The following is a 25,213-nucleotide window of genomic DNA, read 5'->3' as shown; positions in this document are numbered from 1 at the left end:
TTGGTTTACTTACTGGGAGTTTTCCGGTGTTGCCGGTTGGCCTGCTTGTGGGTTTCATCTGGTGCTCTGGCTCGGCCCCTTAGGATCTAGGCCGGTTTCTATCATTGGTTTTATGTAAGTTGGGAGACTCTGATTGGCTGTATTCTGGGTTACACACAGACAGCCACACACAGAAACAGCCACACACAGACACAGCCACACACAGACACAGCCACACACAGACACAGCCACACACAGACACAGCCACACACAGACACAGACACAGCCACACACAGACACCGCCACACACAGACACAGCCACACACAGACAGACAGCCAAACACACATATAGCCACACAGACACAGACAACCACACACACACGCACACACACACACACACACACACACACACACACACACACAACCACACACACACACACAACCACACACACACACACATAACCACATACAACCACACATACAACCACACACACAACCACACCATCAGGACACACTTTCACTAGGCACAGACACCATCAGTCATCAGTGTACAGTTTCGCCGGGCACAAACACCACCAGCCGTCATTGCACGCTTTTACCAAGCACAGACCACTAGACGTCAGTGCATGCTTTCACCAGGCACACACCACCAGCCGTCAGTGCACGCTTTCACCAGGCACACACACCACCAGCCGGCAGTGCACACTTCCACCAGGCGCACACACACCACCAGCCATCAGTGCACACATCAATTGTTAACGCATCCACAATTAACTATTGTAGCAATCGCAGTATGGCGCACTTTACTTTTAAACATATTCATCTAAAGCGCAGCATGCCACAATTGCTACAAAAATAATGACACATTTTTTTGGCCTACAATTTATAGACTTTTTTTTAAAAATGTTTTTATTGAATAAAACAGTGGCAGTTATGAGAATAATCATATATTAATATCACTTTCAAACCGCAAAACTTAGGCAGTCGAACAATTCTCAAGACATTAGTCATATATTACACTTCTCAACTGACTGTTCTGGTCCATCTATGCATTGCATCGCTAGATCTCTCCATCTCCGTCATCTGAACTATCCATGTCGTCCTCTGGCAGCAATTCGCATATATCTCCCCTGAAAGTATTTCAAGGTGCCCAGATTTTATTCCATTTACCCGGGCTTCCCCTGGTCGCAATTTATAGACTTTTGTTGCTGTTGCAATATTTAGCAGTGCCAATAGCTCAAACTTAATTAACCCGAGACCTATTGCATTGTAAATGCTTGTCTAATCTTAGGATTGTGTAGGAATGCCGGATATGTGGGGTACACACGACGCTGGGTGGGAGCGTGTAACCTAAACTCCGCCATCACCGGGGAGTGATCAGAGATTCCCCTGGGCAGAAGATGCGAGACCGCCCCAAACCTTTCCATATTGTCTGTTGCTGTAAGAATGTAATCTATGCGGGAGAGGCTATTGTGCGCCCCTGAGTGAAAAGTATATTGTCTCATGTATGGATTTTGAAACCGCCAGGTGTCCAGCAAGCCATGTGCCTCTAGGAAATCAGCCAAGCGCGATCTAAGACGGTGTTGAGATCGGGTGGGTGTATGGTCCATTGCGTCATTTAATGTCATGTTAAAGTCGCCCCCCAGTATCAAGTCTCCCTCTCGCAGCGTAAGCAAGAATGAACCCAAAGCCTGGAAGGCCATCGAGTGCTAGGCGGGTGGGATATTCACAGTCACTAGGTTAAGTAGATTGCCTTCCCATTTGACCGAGGTTGCAGCAAACCGACCTTGATCATCTTGGAAAGTACAGTGAACAATAAGAGGGATTTGCTTTCTAACCAGGATTCCAACCCCTCAGGACACTGAGGTAAATTCCAAATGTACTATGAGCTTAAACTCCCATCGGTCCAGTGCTTTTACACGTGGACCCTACTAAATGTGTTTCCTGTAGGAGTGTGACTGCTTGGGCCCTGCGTTTTAGATATTGCAACAACAACCCCCTCTTTACCTTGTCTCTCAGACCATTAACATTCCACAAGACAAACAATAGCGTTGGTGTTATGCTGTGTTGCGTCATTGGGTTAGGTGAGGTCTTACATGGAGTGGGTCCCTATCACAGACTGGATATTTGAGGTTACGTGTACATATATTCTCAAGGAGACTGTGTCTTATTATTTGCAGGTCGTCAACCATTACAACAATACCAACAAAAGAAACTACATTTCCAATACGTTTAGTACCCCTTAGAAAATATCCCTCCCCCCCTGCATAGCGGACTTAAAACTACCCGCCTCCCCAACTTTGCAGAACGCTTATGTCCCATACCCAGTTACCTTAGTGGGTTTCGGTCCCTCCTTCCAACCCCCCCCTATCTCATCATGAAGCAATGATTGATTTTAACCTGAATTCAACACCACCAAACAAGTGAGCGTTTGGTAATAGTAGTGTTCAGTGAGATGTCCATGCTACGTCTTCATCCCCCTCTCCTGGGTATTAGCAGGTGAATGTCGTAAGCCTTTGGCCTTTGGGTGGAGAAACCACAATTTTGTTCTAGCCCCGACAATCTTAGGTTTAGTCCCAGTCTGGTCAGTACCGCTCAGGTGAACCATCTTGCGGTATAGAAGTAGCATTAGATTTAGGCCGTGCACTCATTGCGGACGTTTTGGCCCGATCTGCGTGTTGTTTCCCTGATGCTACCGCAGGGCGCCATCCCTCCAGACAGTCTCGGGCCCCCTCCGGCGCGTGGAAGAACCACACCTTGCCTTCCGCCTCCACCCTCCGACGCGCCAGGAACAGCATGGAGTATTTTAGCTCCCTCTTCCTAAGTTCTTTCCTAACCTTCAGGAACGTGCAACGTTGTTTGGTGACTGCTTCCATGTAGTCTGGAAAGAAAATATTAGTTTTGTCCTCAAAGCGGACTGGAGGAGCAATCTGTGCAGTTTGTAAAATTATGTCTTGGTCCCTAAAATGTAAAATGCGGGCCAGGATCGGTTTAGAGCAGAGGTCTTCAAGCTTTTGGATGCAGAGACCCCCCTGTCAACATTTTGAGGCTTAAGGACCCCCTCCTGACAATTTCTAAACCTGTAGGCCGGGACACTGGAATTATGACGCAGGTGAGGACCAAATGATGCGACAGGCTTGACTAAATTGTCTGGGAAGAAAATGTAAATGACGTAATGTGATGCCGCATATTTTGGAATTGCATTGCTTCATTATTTTGAAATTTGTTACACAAAGTAACACTGAGGAAAGATTTCACCCCATCAGTACCAGTTTATAACCAAAATACAGCAATCGACATCAGAAAGATTTCTAGTCAACCTTTGTGAACGGCCTTCCACTCCGCAGGAATACGTGCTGCCAAATTAGAAGCTCACTTGGCCCTGGCCGGGAGAAGCCAGGGTGTAGAAAGTGAGCCCATAATTCTATCGATGCCCAGGCTGCTGGCGCAGATCGCCTCTTAGTTCCCATTCTGAATAGTTACCAAATAAAGAGACGGGCGCTGGAAGCAGGAATCAAGAACAGAGTTTATTTCTCATGAGGAGAGCCAGTCATTTCGGACACGAAACACAGTGTCTTTCGGGAGGTGCTCTAACAAGTGAGCTTGAGACTCTTGCTTATATACTTTGCAAAACATTTGATGGTACAATCAGGTCAGTATGTCGCAAAAGGAGGACATCCCTATAATCCTCGTGATGATCCTATTCCACATACATTCACAATGGGGACCCTTGACCTGCTGATAAGAGGGGAGGGCAATCATGCAGCTGAGTGTGTCGTAGGATGTGTGCGCCTGGTCATGGCCCAGGGGGTGGGGTGGCTAGGCATACAATAAGGGCAGCAGTAAATGGTATCTCCTGGCTTAGGCGATGGCCTCGGACATGTGTGGTCAGCCGAACTCGGGGGAAGGGGTCATCAAAGGAGTGGTATTCATGCCTGCGTGGACAATCGAGCGTGGAGGGAAGGTTTGTCAATAGAGGGGCATTCAGGGAAGGGAAGGAGGTGCTGGTCAGGCGCGGCCGTGACTTCTCAAGGACAGGGCTTTGCGGAAGAAGAGGGTTTATGACTTGCTCATATGAGGAGAAGGAGGGGGTCAGGGTGCGTGCAGGGCCAGAGTCGCGCAGAGAGAAAGAGAGAGAGAGAGAAATCTTATGACCTGTACATGAGAGAACAGGGGCAGTCAGATACAACTGGGGGGGGGCTATGTCAGCTGAGGCGAAGGATGCTTCTTCGAGAGGGAAATGGGGAAGGCCTGGGTCAAGCAGGAGGGTTACCTTTTCACATCAGGATCGCGCAAAGGGAAAGGGTTTCGTGGTCTATGCATGGGAGAGGGGGTGCAAGATACGCGCAGGAGGGAAGCTGGGGATTCCAATGGGTAAAAAGGCCATGGTGCCTGGAATGGCTGCACATATGCATAGGGGTACGGGTTCTTACTGGCAGGGTGATACGGTCAATAATTTACAGTATCCATGGTGCCCACAGGGAGAGGAGTGGGAAAGGAAGGGAAATGAGTGCTGTCTATGTACATCAATTTCGTCAGATTTTACAGTCGCCCCTTTTTACATAGCAGCAATCATTTTTGCAGCTGATGGCATTACAGGTAGACAAGCATCGGTGACGAATTAGCATTTTGTCGATACTAACATGTGGCGTACAATCATAGACAGTCAAGGTGATGGGAAAAACGCAGTACATAGGAAATTACTTTTTCGTTGTGTTCCGGGCAATTAAACGCACTACATAGCATAGATCTTTCTGACTTAAAAAATGTGACCAATGAACAGTTTCGACCAGATAGTTGAGAGCGGAATTCAGTTCAATACACAAGATCTCTTCGTCACAGTGTCTTTTATCAGCGAGCCATCACTGGTAGGCTCTAATCCGGGTACTTTCGTTGGCACTGTTGAGCACCGGCGGTGGAGCTATAGGTCCAGCTCGGTTCTATCCTTACGCGTTGCAGGGTGCGGTCAGTCATCTGCTGTTAGACCACAGTCCTGTTCCCTAAACAGTCCGTTTGGCGGCGCCTTATGCTCGGCACCTAGAGTTCTGTGGCAACACCCTCTTGCAATATAATTGAAGTTCTTTCCTTTGGCAAAAAGTCACATGGGAAGGTGGGTGGATGTAGTTCAAATAGTCGATAGGAGAAAGAGTGGTCGGAGTTGGGTCAGAGTTCTTGGGACACACAAAAAGGGACCAAGGGAGCAAAGGATAACAAGCAGGCAGGCCCATCAATCGGGCCCTAAGAAGGCAGACGGAGACTCCAGGCACACGTTTGTTAGCAGTCGGAGGGCTTCGAGGCGGCCCGTCATTTTTTTTTTTTTTTCATTTTCCACGTTGAAATTGCGGTCTCGTCCCGTGCCTTGTTGCTCTGCCGCTCCACCTCTGGTCGATGTCATACGTGTCCCAAGGTCTGCAGTCAGGCTGAACGTCACATCTGACCCATCTCCTCCGGTGATCGTGAATCTTTGAATAGGTACAAGACAACGTTTTAGAGAAATGGCAGAAGAAGACATCTACGCATATGAATTCCTCCCTCACTTCTTCGCATTTGAGATTTTATGCTCATCGGTCGCAGTCAGAGGTCTATTACCAAGCAGTGCATGTGTCAGCATTCCTACTGAATCTATGGCAGGTTTATTCATTGTTCTATTTATAACTCACACGAGGATAAATGACATTTTCATCAACTGTGCGTTACATCATATTCAATATTACAGAGCATTTCCCTTCAGGAACAATCATGTTTTCAGACAGGGCGGGGGTGCTATCGTCGAGTCGGGCAAAACAAGATTTCCTCAAGGGTCAACAGCTACCCATGGTCATTACGTTTATACCCGGGACAGCAGAAGTGGTTCTATCAAAAATGGGGCGGGGATGCTTCGGGCGCTTGCGCTTGGGTGCAAAGGGGGTGGGACAATCTGGGTATTGGGTGTCAATCTAGACGTTGGCGTTCGTCTCTGAAGAACAGACATAAGGTGCCATTGACATACAGTTCCCCTATAAATGGCCTGATTTGGGGGACTTTAGTCGTCTTACCTGTCCTTTCCTTCTCAGCCAATTCAAGTTCATTCATTTTGCAGAAAGGAGAGGCAGTAACATGGCGAGATACAATCATTTTAGTTTCGGACAATTTCGCTGAACACCTTCGCGTTCAAATATGTATCAAATCAGACTGGTGCCGGTGGGGCACAATTTTACCAAAGAGGGGGAGGGAAAATAGGGAGACTCTCATAGAGAGTGAGAGTCGTCCGCAATCTAAACGAGCCATTCGGTACACGTATGACATGTAAGGAGAGGGAGAGAGAGAGAGAGAGAGAGAGAGAAAGAAAGAGAGATAAAAAGGAGTGAAGAGAGAGAGAAACGTGTACGAAAATAGGTCATTTAGTGTGCTCACAACACAGAACGGCAAAGGTCAGGCGACCCGCAGTTACAGACAGAGGGGAAACATAAATTCGTACGTTACACACACACAAACTCAGACAGGGAAGACGGCACATATATTACGCGTGTACAAGACATTCATGACAAGACAGGAAACAATTGTTAGTCTACAAGATCTGTTTTTTATATTTTCTACATATCGTTACTATCCTATTTATCTACGTGCTTAGCTCTTTCTGCCCTTCCCCCCTTTCCCTTCTCGCTTGTCATGCCTGCGAGCGTTCCCAATTACCAATACTCACACCTTGGTTGGTCGATCAGAAATTAACCTGGTTGCGCTAGTTACCCATGGTTGGATCTTAAACCATTTTTCTGTTCCCTCCTGTGGTGGGAAGTTCTCCAGGCTGAGGCAACAGCAAATATTGATCGGGAAAACAGTCGGACAGCTTGGCTAAATCTGTAAGAGTGTGAGAAAGGGGGCAGTGCATTTTGAACATCGGCAATCATTTCTAACTCCCTAGACGGGTAGTGCCGTGGCAACCCTTACCCGTATATTTTTCTTTGTCCTCTCCCTACCTAGTAAAAACGTCCAGTTATATTATTTAACGCGTCGTCTCTAGTCAATTTTTTCTTTATTCCGTCACTCAGTACCTGTCCAGTCTCTATGTCAGTCCATCCTCCCAGTTGCTATGTTCTAAGGAGGAACAGTCGTGTTTAGTCTACGCCTTAGAAACGTTTATTTGTCATAAGGACCATGCCCATATTCCTTTCTTCCCCCTCTCATCGGCGGTTCGGTCGTCGTCCGTCTAAACATCAGCCAGTGTCCCGACGTGACCTGCAGAAGGGAGGAGAAAGAAGGGGTGGGGGAGGCAATATTCAAACCTCATCAGCATGCAGTAATCCGGAAATGCTTTTACCTACCACATACTCGACCTATTTCCACGTAGTGCATTTCCCTACCATTACGGCGTTTAAGCCCCAATGGACCAGGAAGGTCAGGCAGATAATCATTGATGATCTGTGTATCTACATGAGTTACTTGGTCGTAACCCCTTTCGATCGGGTACAAGGGTGGCGATCAGGTGGCATTTCTGTGGTGTCGTTTTAGGGCTTCTAAAGCTCCTTTCCGGCTGCCTGTGAAACATAGTGTGGTTGCTAAATATCGGGTCCCTTTTAACCTTTTACCTTCATCATACTTTCTCGTTGCTCACAGTAGTAATATATTCAAAACTCATTAATGCAACCGCTACAACTATGCTTTCGTTTTCAAAATACTTTTAATAAAAAGTGTTGACACATAAATACAGGCCTACAACCCGGTGGACTAGCCACGGAGCAGATTGGATCTGTACATAAGGAGAACAAAGCTGGTGGCAGTTCATTGCATAAAGTGCGGCAGTGCAATAAAATCGTATTAAACTCCCCTACAGAGCAGGCATGATGTATGTCAGTAATTCATCTTCAACAAATTCAGAAATACATTATCCAATGTTCATTCATTACCTTAAATTACACCAATTCATTTTTCAACTCATAATCGGTACCCACCCTTAAGTCAATTCATTGTCCAAGCACATACTCAATATCCTTCATATCTACTTTCATTATCCAAACGTTATAAATATATATATCGGGGTAAAAAGCTTGCGCAATCAGGGTACAACAAAGTTCATTAAAAACGTCTCATTTTGTGTCGGCGCCATTTTGGGTGGGGTCAGGCAAGTTCCAGCACAGTCAGAGTATCTCTAGTCTCGCATGGTTGGCCCAGAACTTTCCATTGGCAGTTCAGAAAGTCTCGTGCAATGAGGTTAACGGTCTAACAATATGGACCACGAGTCAAAGAATGGGAAGGGCGGCAACAATTTTCCTACCGGGTCATTCTGGTGTTCCTCCGGAACTGAACAAGCCTGTGCCGTGGCGGCATTTTAGCCATTTCCGATCCGAGTCTGGTGCCGGCAGGAGTAGCACCGATGTCGTGGTTCCCAGCGAAGGGGGCGGGGGCACCCATGCAGAGGGTCGGGGGCCCCCCGGCTCTTATAGAATCTTCAAGGTCGAGGAGAGGCGATATGGAGCGAGTGCCCGTCCTGGGCAGAGGACCTCTTTTTGATGTTGACCCTCTTTAAGCAAAGAGTGTTGGGGTGTTGCTGGAAGCCTCCACCTGGAGGGAGGTGGGGGAGGGTCGTTCGCGCCACCTCCCCCTTCCAGCGACCCCGCGCCGTTCTCCGGCTCCATCGTTTTCGACATTGGCCGTGCCAGCCATTGATGATGGGGGGGGGGTGGTCGGCGGCTGAGGCAAGACAGCCCCCCCCCCCTCCCTTGGCGACATGTGGCGGGACTACCTTCAACTCTCCAGGGAGCGTGGAATGTGGCGGGACTGCCTGTACCTATGCAGGCGGCGGCAGGCGGCGAATTTGGCATCTGGCGGGACTACTTGATTTGCCGCCGTTCTTGCCTTGGCTTCGGCTCTTGACAAGCAGGCGATGGCATGCAGCGAATTTGAAATGTGGCGGGACTACTTGATTCGCCGTCGTTTTCGCCTTGGCGTCGGCCTTCGACAAAAGGCTGGATCGGGAGAGAGAGAGGGGTGGTCGGTGGCCGAGGCAAGACAGCCCCCTCTCTCCCCGCGGCCTGCAGGGCGGCAGAAGAGAGAAGATGGAGAGGTCCTTGTCATCCTTTGGACCGCCTGCCCAACATCATCTCCTCCTGACCGTGGCCAGGCGAGTCCCTCGTGCCTCCAGGCCTCGCCTTCCGGATGGGCGTAACCGCGGACCTGTTGCACTTCGGGAGCTTCCGGAATGGGGGTAGGTACCTATTGAGTTGTTTCTATTTCATGTGACCGTTATTTGGGCGGGGCGGGCAATGAGGCAGACATGTTGGGAGCAGTAACAGGCAGTGAAGCCTAGTTACCACGTGGCTATGTTCTGCTATCAAATCTTTTCGCCATTTTACATTTCTTATTATGAACTATTTCTAATGTTTCTTATTTTTGGTGAAGTCAAAAGCTCATCAGGGGGTTACTGACTTAGCCTGATTTCTTTTTATTTTTCTTTCTCTTCCTTAGCGTGTTTCGAGCTAAAGCTTTCTGTTAGTAGGGAACGGTGATCACTTCATATTTTTATGTGTCCTTTTCACTAGGGGGGTACATCTGGACGGACCAGACGAGTCCCCTCCAATAAATGGTCCGGGGTGGAACGAGATTTATCGATCAAAAGGGGAACATATATTCCTTCATTAGGGTATCATCCTGGACAGACCGAGCGATGTACTTCCACTTACTAGGGTAGCCTCCTGGACGGACCAGTCGGTCTATTTTCTACTAAATGGCCCATGAGTAGAGAGCATATGTCCTCCATAAGGGTAGTCTCCTGGGCGGACCATGCGAGCTACCCCACAATTACCAACCAGTGGGGAGTGGGTAGGACTGACGAATTCACAAAGGGGCATAACCTACCCTTTTCTACTTGCAAAGACTAGACAGAGTGTTTCTATTTCACGTTGTTTGCAAATAGAAAATACCTCAAACGAAACAATTCCTGAGACAACAATGTCCAGGCAACCAACCAACCAATGGGGAGAAAAACAGGCATGACGGATTACAACGGGGACAAATGTCTGCATTACCTGCCCTTCGCTATCCATAAAGGGAACAGAATATTCCTATTCGTCTCTGTTTGTGGACAGGGAAGATCTCAAAGAGCAACAATCGATTATTAATCGACTTCAAACAATTCAGTGGGGAGAAAAGTAGGCATGACGGATTACAACGGGGACAAAAGTCTGCATTACCTACCCTTCTCTATCTGCAAAGAGGGACGACGTTCCTATTCGCCGCTGTTTGCAAACAGAGAATGTCTCGTTCTCAAAAGAGAACCAATATATCAAGTAGCCTTCAAAGCTAAATGAACCAATACCAACCAATACAATATCAGTATACAAATACCGATTTCAATACAATCAATTCAATCAATCAGGTGGATAGAACCACCCTACCAATCAGGCGTAAAAACACCCTACTTAATCTTACCCGGACCGGACCATACGGACAGTTCTTCGACTCCCTCCTCCAGCGCCCGATCGTTCTCTTACTCCATGTAGCATTCCTGTGGGATTCCAGTCAGGACAATAGGTCACTCAAGAGAGGTCCGTTCAGAATTGGTGAAGTTCTGTCGATCGGCAGCCGGGCTAGGGCCCTCTCAAGGCAGGTATACTCCGATCATTTTAGACGTTCACTTCTTCGTCTGGATCTCTCTTACCGAACCCTATGTCACTGATGGACCCCGCGTTGGGACGCCAATTGTAGAAAGTGAGCCCATAATTCTATCGATGCCCAGGCTGCTGGCGCAGATCGCCTCTTAGTTCCCATTCTGAATAGTTACCAAATAAAGAGACGGGCGCTGGAAGCAGGAATCAAGAACAGAGTTTATTTCTCATGAGGAGAGCCAGTCATTTCGGACACGAAACACAGTGTCTTTCGGGAGGTGCTCTAACAAGTGAGCTTGAGACTCTTGCTTATATACTTTGCAAAACATTTGATGGTACAATCAGGTCAGTATGTCGCAAAAGGAGGACATCCCTATAATCCTCGTGATGATCCTATTCCACATACATTCACAATGGGGACCCTTGACCTGCTGATAAGAGGGGAGGGCAATCATGCAGCTGAGTGTGTCGTAGGATGTGTGCGCCTGGTCATGGCCCAGGGGGTGGGGTGGCTAGGCATACAATAAGGGCAGTAAATGGTATCTCCTGGCTTAGGCGATGGCCTCGGACATGTGTGGTCAGCCGAACTCGGGGGAAGGGGTCATCAAAGGAGTGGTATTCATGCCTGCGTGGACAATCGAGCGTGGAGGGAAGGTTTGTCAATAGAGGGGCATTCAGGGAAGGGAAGGAGGTGCTGGTCAGGCGCGGCCGTGACTTCTCAAGGACAGGGCTTTGCGGAAGAAGAGGGTGTATGACTTGCTCATATGAGGAGAAGGAGGGGGTCAGGGTGCGTGCAGGGCCAGAGTCGCGCAGAGAGAAAGAGAGAGAGAGAGAAATCTTATGACCTGTACATGAGAGAACAGGGGCAGTCAGATACAACTGGGGGGGGGCTATGTCAGCTGAGGCGAAGGATGCTTCTTCGAGAGGGAAATGGGGAAGGCCTGGGTCAAGCAGGAGGGTTACCTTTTCACATCAGGATCGCGCAAAGGGAAAGGGTTTCGTGGTCTATGCATGGGAGAGGGGGTGCAAGATACGCGCAGGAGGGAAGCTGGGGATTCCAATGGGTAAAAAGGCCATGGTGCCTGGAATGGCTGCACATATGCATAGGGGTACGGGTTCTTACTGGCAGGGTGATACGGTCAATAATTTACAGTATCCATGGTGCCCACAGGGAGAGGAGTGGGAAAGGAAGGGAAATGAGTGCTGTCTATGTACATCAATTTCGTCAGATTTTACAAGGGGTCCCTTAAAACTCTGGTGGTTTTGTGCAGAGTTAAGCCGTTTACCCATGCAGCTTTCCTCTCACTCCCTCCCGTCTATCTCTCTCTCCTCTCCCAACCCCGGATCCCTCTCTCACTTTGCAGGCCATTTTCTTTCACCAATTTTCACAACTTCTGAACTCTCCCCATTTAACCTCTCACGTCACCTTTAATCGCCTCTTCCCATTCTGCCTTTTCACTGCCCTCGTCTCTAACAGTCTCTCTCATTCATCTCATGGTGTCTCTGGCCCAGTCACCTCCCGTGCCCCTCAGCACTCTCATTCACCTCGTCTCTCCATTTAAATTTTTGTTTATTTGTATCTTACACCCCTCCATTTCCCCCATTCATCTTTCACATCTCCCTTTGTCCTAACAGAAGCCCTCACCTTTGGCTCACACTCACTTCTTGTGTGTCCACACTTCTCTTCGGGACTTCACATTTCTCCTCATCCCTGACCTCTTCAATCGAATTCTCTCACTCCCTTGCTGTCCTGTCTCATCCTCTCATCTCTCCTCACCAAGCATACGAGTCGGACCTGTGTGCCACTCTGCCTATTGTTCCCTAATTCAAGAAGGCATGAGTTGTCTGTCTCCCTGTTTTGGTGCAGGCCGCGCAGTTATGGAACTTGCACCTCCTTTGCTCCGCTCCACTAAGAATCTATTATCTTTTAGGAAGATTTAAAAACCTTTCTCTATGGTTTGTAGGTTACCTCATTTGGTTGGTTCTCCTTCTCCTTCTGTGTGTTTCTCATTTGCCTTCAGGCAGAAGAAAGTTATTATCCCCCAGGACATCTTTTGGGAACAGTAGCACACTACAAATGTAAATAATAATAAGAGGCAGAAGTAGGGGAGCCACTAGACCAGAACTTCGGAGGGGGGACTAACACTACCAACCAGGGCTAGCCCTAGCACTGGTTGCACACGGTTTAACAGTCTTTTTTTGTGCCCCACCCCGTGTCCTCTCCTCCAGGAATTCTCTCACTACCACTCACCAACAATGCACCTCATCTCTCTATAGCACCTTTGTGACAAATATTTCCTTTTTTTATAGCGCTACTCATAGTTTACTCACACTCATTTCTGTGATCTGCATGGTACATATTCTTTGTAGAAGGCACATTAACCCACTGACTGTGTGGCTGACGAGAGTGCCCATGTGAGTGCGCGGTGCGCTTTGCAACAGTGTGAGAGTAGGGTAAGAGGAGTGACTGCAGGGTGAGTGAAGTGGCCGTATGAATTTGGGTGCGAATGCAAGTTCAGAATGGGATGAATTAATTTATGATTAGTGATGGGCTTGTTTGAGTGAGTTGAGATTGAGCAGTGAGGGGGACAGGTAAGTGCCGTGTCACATGAGTGCAGGAGGTGTAGTATGCTCGTGTGACAGCAGAGTGAGATACAGGGTGAACAGCGCAAGTGCATTGTGAGTGCAGAGTGATCACGGTGAGTGCAGGGTGAGCTGGTGAATGGTGTGAGTGCATGGTGATCAGTGTGAATGCATTGTGATCACTGTGAGTGCAGGGTGAGCGTGAAAGTGAAGGGCGAGAATGTGGAGTGAGTTGTCTGAATGCAGGGTGCATTCCCAGACACTTGAAGTTACTCAGCATGTTATTGACAGCGGCGTAGGGTTTAAGATCTAAGTTAAACTATTGCTATTATGGCATTAATCGAGGGTGGAGAAAATACATTTCCAGTCCTATGGTTAGGGTTGCCAGCTCAATATTTTGATGAACCAGTCGGTACAAAAATAAGCAGTTGCCTAAAGCTGTATTTTCAGCACTAATCTGTGCATAGTTCGAACAGCAAATATAAATAGAAAGCACTTTTAATTGTGTTCTAGGGCTGCCTCAATGATCCATGACTGATAATTAAAGAGAACAAAGACAGAAAAGTCACATAACGAATGAATACATACTTTTTTATTTGTAAGTCTATTTATTGTCATGAGGAGGTTTTTGCAGGCTCTTTAAACAACTCACGGCTGGAATTTTTATTTTGGCATCCCAACTTTATATTCCTTTTCATGAAATGCATTCTCACACTACAGCAGTAAATGTAAAATACAAATTTAAGGAAAAGGCAGAGCGGGGACCCAGGGGTTACTGGAACCAGAAAAAAAACGAAGCCTCTATAACCAGTTTACAAAGGCATGTAAATATGCAAATGGTCTTTAAAAACCTGTGAAAAACTCACTGGAGATAAGACTCCAGACATTGCCCAGCTGAGCCCCCAGCAGCTCGTGTTGCACTGCAGCAGCCCGAGCTGAGACACAGGACGGGGGAAGTGGGGGGCTGAAGCCCTTGGGCCTGGGCAGAAGTGTGACTGGGAATGTGCGACCCACTTTGCATCGCTCCACGGCCCCCCTGGGGGTCGCACCCCACAGTTTGAAGACCCCTGGTCTAGAGGGTGCCGCTGGTCTTGGTCTCCCTCCCGGGGCTCGGTGTGCTCTTTCCACGAGAATTAATTTGAGAGTCCTTTGGGTTAAAGGCATTGTTGAATGATTTCCTTTACAAATAGGTCAGCTGCTCGCCTCCGGCAACCCAATAATGCGAACATTGTTGCGCCAAGACCGGCCTTCGTAATCATCGAGTTTGTCAGTAAGTACCTTGGTTTCTGTCTCTAATAGGCGCACTTTTCGTTGGAGTTCTTTGGTCTCGGTACATACGTTCTTGGTGGTTTTCTCTCCCTCCTTGACTCTGGTGCTCATGTTCTTGAAATCAGCTCTGAGCAGGGAGAGTTTGGAGGATACTGCACCGATTTTCCCATGCAAGTCTGTTTGCACTTTGTTCAGAGTGGTAGTATGTCCTGTCGTGCTATGCAAAAACGATCACTGTGAACAAGAAAACGAAAGTAAAAAACATTGTCATTTACAGCGCCATTGGCTATAACTTTCACAAATGTGAGACTGATTGCATTGTAAATTCTTGTTACTTTATGCTCGGGGAGTTTAAGTTATTTGTCCAGAATCACAGGATGTTGAGTTGACGCGGTGGCTGGAACCTGGTTTCCCAGTTCCAAAGTGGCCCATGACCCTACATCAGAGGTCTTCAAACTGGTTTATGTTGAACCCCCCCAGCGGAATTTTTTTTAAATGTCGGGCCCCCCCACCACTGACAGAAATCCCTGGAATCTGGTACACAACATAATCGACCGCCATTCACATATTCCAGGCCATATCTAGCAAATAATGTTAAACACAGTAAAAGTGTTTAATAAAGTGCAGGTTTGTGAGTGGGTTTCGTTAAATGAGAGAGGCTTATTACATAGTTCAAATCACAATTTTCTCAGATAAAATGTGCGCAAATTGTAATTACTAGGGTTTTACTTATGCAGTTGAGTCATGATGGGACAGTGTTATCTGGTGCAGCCCGTTCACCTCCTAAGTAATTACCCTACAACTAGGCACATACCTACCAACCTCTACATAAACATTGTGAATGGAAGTGAGCAACTCAATCCCAGACTTGTTGCACCTTTTCAAATTGTTGAGCGTTACCAATACAACTGAAGGCTTTGTCTTGATAAAACGTGGTTAACTATCAAAGGAGGTGGCCATAGCAAGCAAGGAAGGAAAGCCTAGCACATTTATTTTAAAACGAAGGATCTCACAGGGTGGTGACATCTTTTCCTGTGATGTCATGTGACAACAGTGAACATTGTTTATGTTCATTAGTTCCCCCCACTTGTTTTAATAGGACTTGTGCTCTGAGAGGGGGTTCGAATATCCATCACTTCGTGGCCAATGGAACACAGAGGTTAGTGTGCGCAGAGTTGAGGTGCTGAGCCCCTACGTGCAGCTGTTCCGCTGCCTCGGGTGTCTCTTTTCGGTGAAGCCTTAGGATAGTGGATGACAATGCTGGCCCCTAGCCTTATAGAAAATCTAGACGCCGGACACCACAAAGCATAGAGATAGATGGCTTTTTCAAAAGGTGAAGTAAGTAGTGAGACTGTCTACAGTGCACTAAGACACCTGTAGCTGAGTGTCTGTCTCAATTAAATTCATTGGCAAAACACAATCAGGCCACTGCCTGCAGTAAGTGAGTGCTGGTCGTACAGTGTGTGACACATTGCGACAGTTACTCTAAAATGACACTGTTTCTCGATGCTCAAATAGGTTTAATTTATGAATATTTAAATGTTTCTCTCATCTTCATTACTTGATTTTACTCATGAGAAAATGTCACTCATTGGCCTTAAAATGTGACTCATAATTACACTAAAATTATGGAAATTTCACTCATAGCACTCTGAAACCTTAGCAGCTATGTGTAATTTAAGAGAAACTTTGCCTCCTTTATTCGAAAAGCTAACTATCCTGTGAGGGTTCATTCCGAGAGTCTCCTCTGCTATTAAACCAAAAGCGAACAAACAGTCTGTTCTTTCACATTTGTTTTCATAGCACAGGAGGCCCCCTCCTTTCCACTACAGCTAAAAGCATTTCAGCTCTCGGAGCGGAATTAGCTTTCTTTCAAAATTACTAAAGGGCATGTCATGCACCAATAATTGGGAAACAATGAAATGCGAGATCTTAAGGTGGAGTGTGTGCCCCCCTCTGAGAGGGCATCGCGCCCCCCCAGGGGGGCGCACTCCACAGATTGAAGAACTCTACCCTACATCCTCTCAAGTTTAATAAAGGTCTAATAAAGGTTTCCTCACAGTGAGGCCTATGGAAATACGCATAGACCCTCTAGGAAGACTCTAAAGATATTGGGGCCAAGAAGACAACACCTCAACCTCAGCGAATCTGAGGCCGCTTCTCATTACATCAGGCCCTCCTCAGCCAACCAAAGCTACGGGGCGATGGCATGGCAGGGGTGGAATGAAGAAAAAGCACACAGCTACTGCTGCTCTGGGAGAGAAAGGGCTAAGGTGCAGTTGGCATATGGCTATAACATCACCTCACTGCTCCCAGCGAGGCACCTACATACTCCCACCCTCCCCAGCCCACCCTGGCCTGTGTGGGAGGAGGAGGGGGAAAGACACTGTGTCTGGGCCAGGCTGGCCCCATGGGGTCTGAAGTGAGAATGGCACAACAGCCAGTGCAAACCCTAGCCCCCATAAGGCCGATCTTCAGACTCAATCCCCTTACCCGACCACCATAGCCTAAAATGCAGAAAGTTCGATGGCCTGGCAAGGGAGGAATGAAACAGAGGACCCTTAAAAAAAAAAAACAGACCACAGGTCACGCTTAGACACTGCACCATCACCCAACTGTCCGGCTTACCAATCTGACCATGCTCCCTTCCTCCAGCTCTGCAACTTCTATTTTAACATTACAACATCCCTTCAACTGCCTTTTCCCACAGACATTTCCAAATTGGACCCATCTAACTGCCTTTCTGACCACTGCTTCTTTCTTAGATTTTTCTTAGTGTACTCCTTCCTCGGTTCTTAATTAGCTGACGCGTGCCCTCACCTGTCTAGGTCGAGAACTGCGTAGGCTGCGCTTGCGCAGTCGCAGGGAGAGATCTCATGTCTCCTAGAGTGGGGGCTTGAACCCGGCCCTTTTCTCCTTTGGCTGGCTTCCTAAACGGAGGCCAGCCATTGGAGGAGAGGGGCGTCACTCCGTTCAAGCGCCGTCTTTTTGGAATTCGGGGTGTGTTTTTAACTTTCTTTCTCTCTTCTTTCTCTCCTCTTCCCATTGGCTGGAATTTTACCTTCCAGCCAATGGGAAGAGGAGAGAAAGAAAAACACGCCCCGAATCCCGAAATGAGGCTGCGTTTCTACGAGGCATTTCTGCCTCGCCTCGGAGAAACGTGGTCGTGCGTGTCACCCCCTCCTCCGCTTCTGCCTCATCCCGTTGCCCCTCCCCGCCCCCTCTCTCACCCCTGCTACCCTTCATTCACGCCATCTTTTCTTTGGTAGACACGGGGAGATTAAGTGATTTTCCCAGAATCACGGGCTGGTGAGCCGACGCCGAGACTCGAACCTCCAAAGTCGCGCCAACTCCACTAGGCATGCTAGGAGTTAAAGCAGACCTTCAACTGAGGGAATGCACGGTCGTGCTGCAAAAATGCATGGCCATATCACACATGATTTTGACAGCCGTGCGAGCAAAGACCCCCGCCACCCCATGCTTCTTAACACATACCCTTTCCTCTTCGAGAAATATTACGCTATTCGCTTTCTGTGGTTGTTGAAAGAAAAGTGTGATCCTGAATTTAGTTTTTAGTGGTATTTATAACTTCCCATGAAGCGCCAGCAGCTGCCCAGCCTGCCCCCAGCAGCAGGGCTAGGTCGTATCGTATTCCAGTGCAGGGCAGACGGTGCTGTAGGCGGGTTCACTGGGGGAGGGGCCTCCGTTTGCGTCATGGCTTTCAACGTTAGAATAACACGCTCTCTGTTTACGCAGTTCTGATGTCGTGCGTGTTCGAGCCAGGAAGTGCTGTACTCCGCATGTCTTCAGATAGGAAGTGAAGGATTGGGCATGCGTGAATTGTTGGTGTGTAACTTGACTGAAGGCGCCAGCAGGAGCTGCTGTGCCACTCGTGTGAGTCCTCGCCATGGGCGAATCCGCTAGCAGTTACCGCAGCCTCCAGCACCGTCCCTGAGACCACCTGAGGCAGCTACCAACCGGTAGAATGTGCTTGTTTCTTTCATCACATTTTCTTCCATTGGGTTTCTGTATTGTTATTTAATCACATTTTTAATAATCAACCACCAGCCGATACATTTTCTTTTGCTTGATAAGTCACGTTTAACGATTTCATTTCATGTGTTCTCTGCATACGAACTGTCTCTTGTGTAGCCTGCGCCCCTCCCTCTGAGGGAAGGGAGTCCCAGCTCTGCTTGTGTTGGCGCCGGAGGAGAGTAGAGAACAGCTGCCTCTCCGGCTCCTGAGCCCGGTGGGGTGAGTGCAATGCCCATACATGTCCCCTAGCACGGGAGGTGTGTACCAGCCCTGCCCTATCGAGGGGTCCTGGTGAGAGCAAAGATACCAGGGTCCGACTGGGGCAGAAAACCGGCCCGGGCACCAAAATAAAAGTGGACCCATTAGTGAATCTGATGGCTAAAAAAGTAGCCCATGTTTGCAAATTGGGTCACCTTTGAACGTGTAAAGAGATGCTCTACGATGTCAGGTATAGAAGGTGCATGAATGTGAGATTGTTGCAGATAACAAACTGCAGGAGTGTCAAGGGGTGGCCTGTCTGCACACACCAGCATTTACCATGAGCCCAGGACCGTCACTGGTGTGGTACCCACCCTTCCATGCACAACACAAGCCAAGTGTCTATTCACCCGGCTACTGCCAGCCTGATAACACATGTTCCCATTTTGACTATGTTACGTAACCCTCCCGTCATATGAGGGCAATGTTAGGTTATAGTAGTGGTCATAATCGAGGGAAATGGGTAGACTGGGGCTAATGGGTAGGGTGAGAGAAAAGCAGATATATTCAAGCTGATATGTAAGCGGGCAGACTGGAATATGGGCAATCTGAAAGCAGACAAGTCTTCATGGAGGACTTACTGTCTGGTTGAAAGGTGGCAGGCTGAGAGGAAGGTGGTAACATACAGACTTGAAGGGACTGGCTACAGAGAAAGGGCAGGCTAAGGTTAAATCGAGCAGACTGAGGGGAAGTGCTGATACTTGGGAGGTGGAGAAAGGGTTGTTTGGGGAAGAGGGCAGGGTGAGATTGCAGTGGGCAAAAACAAGGGCAGACTCGGGTGGTGGTGGTGGGGGGAGAGGCGGGGGGATATAGGCAGACTTAAACAGAAGAGACTAAGCAAATAAGAACAGACTGGCTAATACTGCTCCGGGGCCTTTACCTGATGATTTAAAATTGCTGCCCTTCTGGTTGAGGATCTATTTCAGGATACTGCTCCTTACTAGTATTTATAAAGGTGACCTGTGTTTTTGAACGAGTTCAGCAGCACATCTGTGCGGCAGCTGAACGAGTGAAAACAGGCCATATTTAAAAGTATAAGAGAAAGCACTTTATTTACTTCTTGCAATACACAGAGTTCCATAAGAGTACCAACGTGTTTTAGTGGGGTAACAAAACAACTAGTAAATGTTAAAAACCAGCCTTTAATTTGTGAAAAAAGTAAGTGCAGTGCCCCAAAGTTTTTCTTAGCAGCCTATCTGTCTAGTTTAGTCTTGATTCCCTCTGCATACTCTTTCTTCCACCACTCCGCACTTTCTGACTCTATCTCACGTGGCTCTTTGTGTGTGTGGCTCTCTGTGTGTGAGTGTGGCTCTCTGTGTGTGAGTGTGGCTCTCTGTGTGTGAGTGCGGCTCTCTGTGTGTGAGTGTGGCTCTCTGTGTGTGAGTGTGGCTCTCTGTGTGTGAGTGTGGCTCTCTGTGTGTGAGTGTGGCTCTCTGTGTGTGTGTGGTTCTCTCCGTGTGTGGTACTCTCCTTGTGTGGTTCTCTCTGTGTGTAGGGCTGTGTGTGTGTGGGGGGCTGTGTGTGTGTGTGGGGCTGTGTGTGTGTGTGTGGGGCTGTGTGTGTGTGGCCATGGCTGTGTGTGTGTGTGGCTGTGTGTGTGTGGGTGTGTGTGTGGCTGTGTGTGTGGGGCCGTGTGCGTGGGGCTGTGTGTGTGTGTGTGTGGCTGTTTGTGTGTGTGTGTGGGGCTGTGTGTGGGGTTGTGTGGGTGTGGGTCTGTGTGTTTGTGTGTGGCATTTGCGAGAGATTAAGCTATTGCCATTGTAATTGACAATGCCATTTATTTATCTGTTTTCAAAAGCAACCCATAATTAAAAATGTTGTTATTTACAATGCCAATACCTCTAACTTTTGCAAAGGCGAGACCGTTGCATTGAAAATGCTTGTTTTAACCTTGTCTTTTTACCAGGTTTTTGCTCCTTTTTTCTCCAGCGGAATGTGCTTCTACCAGGTTGTTTCTCTTGTATCGCCTCCTGTTTTCCTTAACTACTATAATTGCCTCCTCTTCCTGTTGCCCTTTCTCCTCATCTTCCCCCTGCCATTTCTTCTCATGAAGATAATTTTGCCTGGCCTCTATTACTTGTTATGACTTCTTCATTCACAGGCTCATAGTGCTCCCACAACCCTCCTTCTTTTTTTTTCCTGCACTGAAGTTCCTGCTCATGCAATTGTTATTGATTTTATTCTTTGAAGTAACTGTTCTCTTATCTCTCCTTTCGCTTGTATACTCTCCCTTATCCCACTATTAGTTTGCAGTTTTTTATGTATATTTGTTAAGTATGATCTTGGGATTTAGTGGTCCCTTGCATATGTGATAATTATTTTTGGGGGAAAACTTTAACTTTGTCTGCTGTTAGTGCAGTTGGCTGTGTACACCATATACAAACCTATCGAAATAAAATAAATCTATCAATTTTGTAAATCCCTAAAAAGGTTCAAAATTAAGTATTCTTCATCATACCTACGTGGTAGATATTGTATTGCCTGTACCATGTTTAATAACTATTGTTTTGTGTCATTGCAGAGGTTGATAAGGCGCCCAAGTCCTACAGAAGCTCCCTGGCGCAGTTGGGGCTGAACAGTATGAAGTCTGCTGGTATTTGCATTGGGCGTCCTGTCTTACTTACCAGTGTAAATGGGCGTCAAGAGGTATGATTTGCTTCAGCATGGTACCGTTAATTGATTGCCTTATTAAAACTGCTGCCTTACTTTCAAAACTTTGTGGAGTCCCTGGTTGTCCCCAAAGCCAGTAACTGGAGCTCCAACAGAGCCTCACATAATGTCAACTTCCTTCACACACTACTTGCTTGTCCTATGTCGAGCTGCACTTGTATTGCTGCAGCTAAAAGAATACTCGATATGGATCATGATTTTAAATGTCTTCCAAGCTACGATAAAAAAAGTTCCTAAAAGTCTGAATATTAGAAATATATGCCTTACAGATATTCTCATATCCCTTTTTAGGTCTTGCCTGTGACAGCGCAAGTGCTGCTAGCTCATACGATCTCACTTGCGAGAGATAATGTTTACTAGGAGGGGCTTAGAGCCTGCCCATTGCTTACCATACATGGACTTCATTGTCACTCTCATTTGGTGACTCCTATTTAGAGAGGTAATACTGCTTTACTTCCTCTTCTTTTATCTGGAGCATGGGAAAAGTACTGATTGATTTCTTGATTAGTGTTCTTCCATATATGCTTTTTAGGTTTCGCCTGGCGTCCGCTGCGCAGCAGCGTTCGCTCAGGCGAAATCTTTTGAGAAGCAGTACGGGGGCTTTGTCCCGCCTGCTCTTCCATTGGCTAACTCCATAAATGGAGGCTAGCCATTGGAAGAGAGATCTGTCCGTCATTGCCGGAGCAGATTCGTGGGCGTTCCGGCGATTTTTTTCTCTTTCCGCCCCTTTGTTGCCGTCATTGCGGCGGTGGGTGTTGTCTTATTTTTTTTCCCCCAGGATGTTTGCGGCCGCCATTTTTTTCTAGGAGCTAGGGCGAGCGGGTGGGTTCACGTAATGCTCCTTTCTCGTCAGGAACCTCCTGCAGCCTCTCCCTGCCCTGCCAGAGCCGAGGACACGCAGCCGCGTCATTTCTCCCCGTCCCTTCCACCCCCCTCCTAGTCCGATGCCTTCTCACTGATCTTGATCGTTATGGGGAAGTTCCCTGATTCCCTTAAATGCTTCTAGGAAGCTGCTCACTTCAGGGGAGTAGGCCTCACAGATCCGCAGTCTGCCTTTTCAGTAGATGCCGGATTTTTCTCCACGGGCCCCCTCTCTTCCTGGAGTCAGAAAGTCTTCCTCATCACTCCCTGCTTGCTTCCACCGTTTTACTTTCTGGATACGGCGTTAACGGCCATCAGTGGCCCCTCGCTTAGAGAAGGGCAGCTGGATTGAACAGATTCAGATCATGAGGCTCTGCAAGCTCCCATTAAGCCTATTGACTCTGAAGTGGCCAAAAGGAAAAACAGCTTTGTGGGGCAACCAGATTCATTTTAATGTTAATAACCATCAGCCATTTCGACTGTCCGTTTGTGGACAACTTGGATACTGCATACAAATACTTATTCCACATGTACTAAACATCAACTTATAGAAGCCTGCCTGGTGCCTTTTTATAACACAACGACCTCAAATGCTACTCAAGGGATGTGCACCAACGCCCAAAAAATATGTTCTGGGTGAACTTTTGTTCTCGTGCTAACTTCGGTGTAATTCTCTTCGGAAGATTTTTCTTGCTGCCAATGTCTGTGTTTCTTAGTTTCCGCTGTCTGTATTTCTGTCTGCTTGGTCTGTCTCAAAGCGCCTCGCCCCTTCCCTCGTTGTGCGTGCTTTTCTGCCCCCCTTCCCTCATTGTGCACGCTTTTCTACCCCCCCTTCCCTCGTTGTGCGTGCTTTTCTGCCCCCCCTTCCCTCGTTGTGCGTGCTGTTCCCTGCATGTGACCCGGTTTTTGTCCCTCTGTTCCCTGCTTGTGCCTCGGTTTTCGTGCCTCTGTTGCCTGCTTGTGACCCGGTTTTCGTGCCTCTGTTGCCTGCTTATGACCCGGTTTTTGTGCCTCTGTTGTCTGCTTGTGACTCGGTTTTAGTGCCTCTGTTGCCTGCTTGTGACCCGATTTTCGTGCCTCTGTTCCCTGCTCGTGCCTCTGTTCCCTGCTTGTTCCCTTTGTCATTGTTTTTCGCCTTTCTCTTCCTCCTCCTTCCCATTTACTCATCAGAATTCTACAACATATACAGGAAAATTTGTCATGAGCAATGACAAAAGCTCTAACTTTTACAAAAGCGAAACCGTTGCATTGTAAATGCTTGTTTTATTTGTCACGTTTACATAAAGGAGTTGGAGGTTATCTGAGACTTGAATTTGTCTGTACTTGGGTGAATGTATGACATTGTTCTGCATTCTGTCCATCAATTGTTGTTTTTGCATCAACAAGCTTTTATGTACCTGCAATGCTGATGAATTTATACATATGTTCAGTAATGCCCCGGGTTTTATTGGCCGTTATTAATTGTAGGTAGCAGTAAATTGCAATTGATTGTGCAGTCGACTACTGTTTTTATGCACAGTAGTTTTTAGCACTTTGTCTTTTTTTTGCGTTTATACTGGTTTTTTTAATTTTTGTTATGGATGTATTTTGTAGCTTTTATTATTCACTTTGTGATTTCGAATAAAGCTTATTTTGACCTGACCTGACCTGTCCCACACCCATCCGCTGGAGGACAGACTACATATGTGGCCAGTCCACCAAATCGAAGGCTTGTTCTATGTCAAAGAACGCCAAAGAATAGCCATCCTCCTTAAACCTTGAAGAGTGCCGTACATGTGATAGACGTCGTAGATTATACATGGTACTACGTTTGGGTATGAAGCGCGCCTGCTCCAGGTGGATCAGGTAGGACGTGTGGAAGAAATCCGGCCGAAAGGATCCTGCTCAGCAGTTTCCCATCTAAATTTGAAAGTGATCTTTGTCTGCAGGATCTCGGTAACAATGGCCCCTATCCTGCTAGGGCATCATAATTACCACTGCCTCTCTCAAGTCGGCAGTGATTGCAGTGATAAGGCCTCATTATATACTTCTAAGAGGCATTCCACCAACAATGCAACAAACCGTTGGTAAAATTTTACCAGGAAACCATTGCTTCCCTTACTTTTTCCTGGTTTAAGTTGGCTGATAGCTGCTAATAGTTCCTCTTTAGTGATGGGTGCTCCAAGCGCTTCCATCGAGGTTTGGTCTTGATGTGGTAACTCTGATTGCCAGGAATTCCCTTATCATGCACTGTGGCAGAGGGCGCGGTTTCTTAAAAACATTTTCTAGATGTTACGTTAGTACTTCAAAGATTGCTTTCTGGCTATGTACCACTTTTCCGCTGGTATCATGCATCTGTAATATCGGCGCCCCGGCTGTCTCTCTACGCACCAGCCGGGCGATCATAGCTCTGCATTTATCTCCCTCCTATATGCAGGCACTGCCGTAACGCTGAATACGTGCATTTTTCTATCTGCCGACGGAAGGCTGAATATGCGAATTTTTCAAGCCGCCGCCAAGATTCCAATAAATTTGTGCGTACCGCACACCACTCATCAAAGGCATGTGGGGATTTGGGGAGGTCCACCTCTAAAATTAGAGGGGTCCCTCTAACTCAGCTTACTTTCTGTCCTATGGATATCCTGTTCTAGCTGGCATTTAACTCCATAAGTTGTCTGCATGCACACCCCTCTGAGTACCACCTTCATTGCCTCCCATTCACACACTCTATTAGAGGCTGACCCCCAGTTTTCCTCAAAGTATTGGGTCATCGCCTCTGACATTGCAGCAGCAAAGGGAGGATCCAACAGCACCTTCTCTTGGAGCCTCCACATGGGGATTGCCGGTCCCGGTCGTTTCCCCCAACACTTAGTGAACTGGTGAATGGTCTGAGAGATATTTAGACAAGTAGAATATTCCTTCCACTTCCGATGATTTAGCTTTGGAAATAAAACAGTAATCCAGTTGACTAAAAGTATTAGTTACCGGGGTCATGAAAA

At 47.4% G+C, this 25,213-nt stretch overlaps 1 protein-coding gene across 1 annotated transcript in view; it reads left to right on the top strand.

The window, feature by feature from the left end:
• Positions 1-25,213, top strand: part of AFG2A (AAA ATPase AFG2A) — a 1,627,379-nt gene that overhangs the window by 64,640 nt on the left and 1,537,526 nt on the right. Inside the window, exon 2 of the mRNA XM_086962189.1 lies at positions 21,226-21,350. Coding sequence (XP_086818315.1) covers positions 21,226-21,350 — 125 coding nt within the window. The remainder of the gene's footprint in view (positions 1-21,225; positions 21,351-25,213) is intronic.

Source organism: Lissotriton vulgaris, chromosome 3_1, assembly GCF_964263255.1.
Source record: "Lissotriton vulgaris chromosome 3_1, aLisVul1.2, whole genome shotgun sequence".
Lineage (NCBI taxonomy): Eukaryota > Metazoa > Chordata > Amphibia > Caudata > Salamandridae > Lissotriton > Lissotriton vulgaris.
The sequence above is the reverse complement of the archived record's forward strand: the minus strand, read 5'-3'. Positions and strand labels throughout refer to the sequence as shown.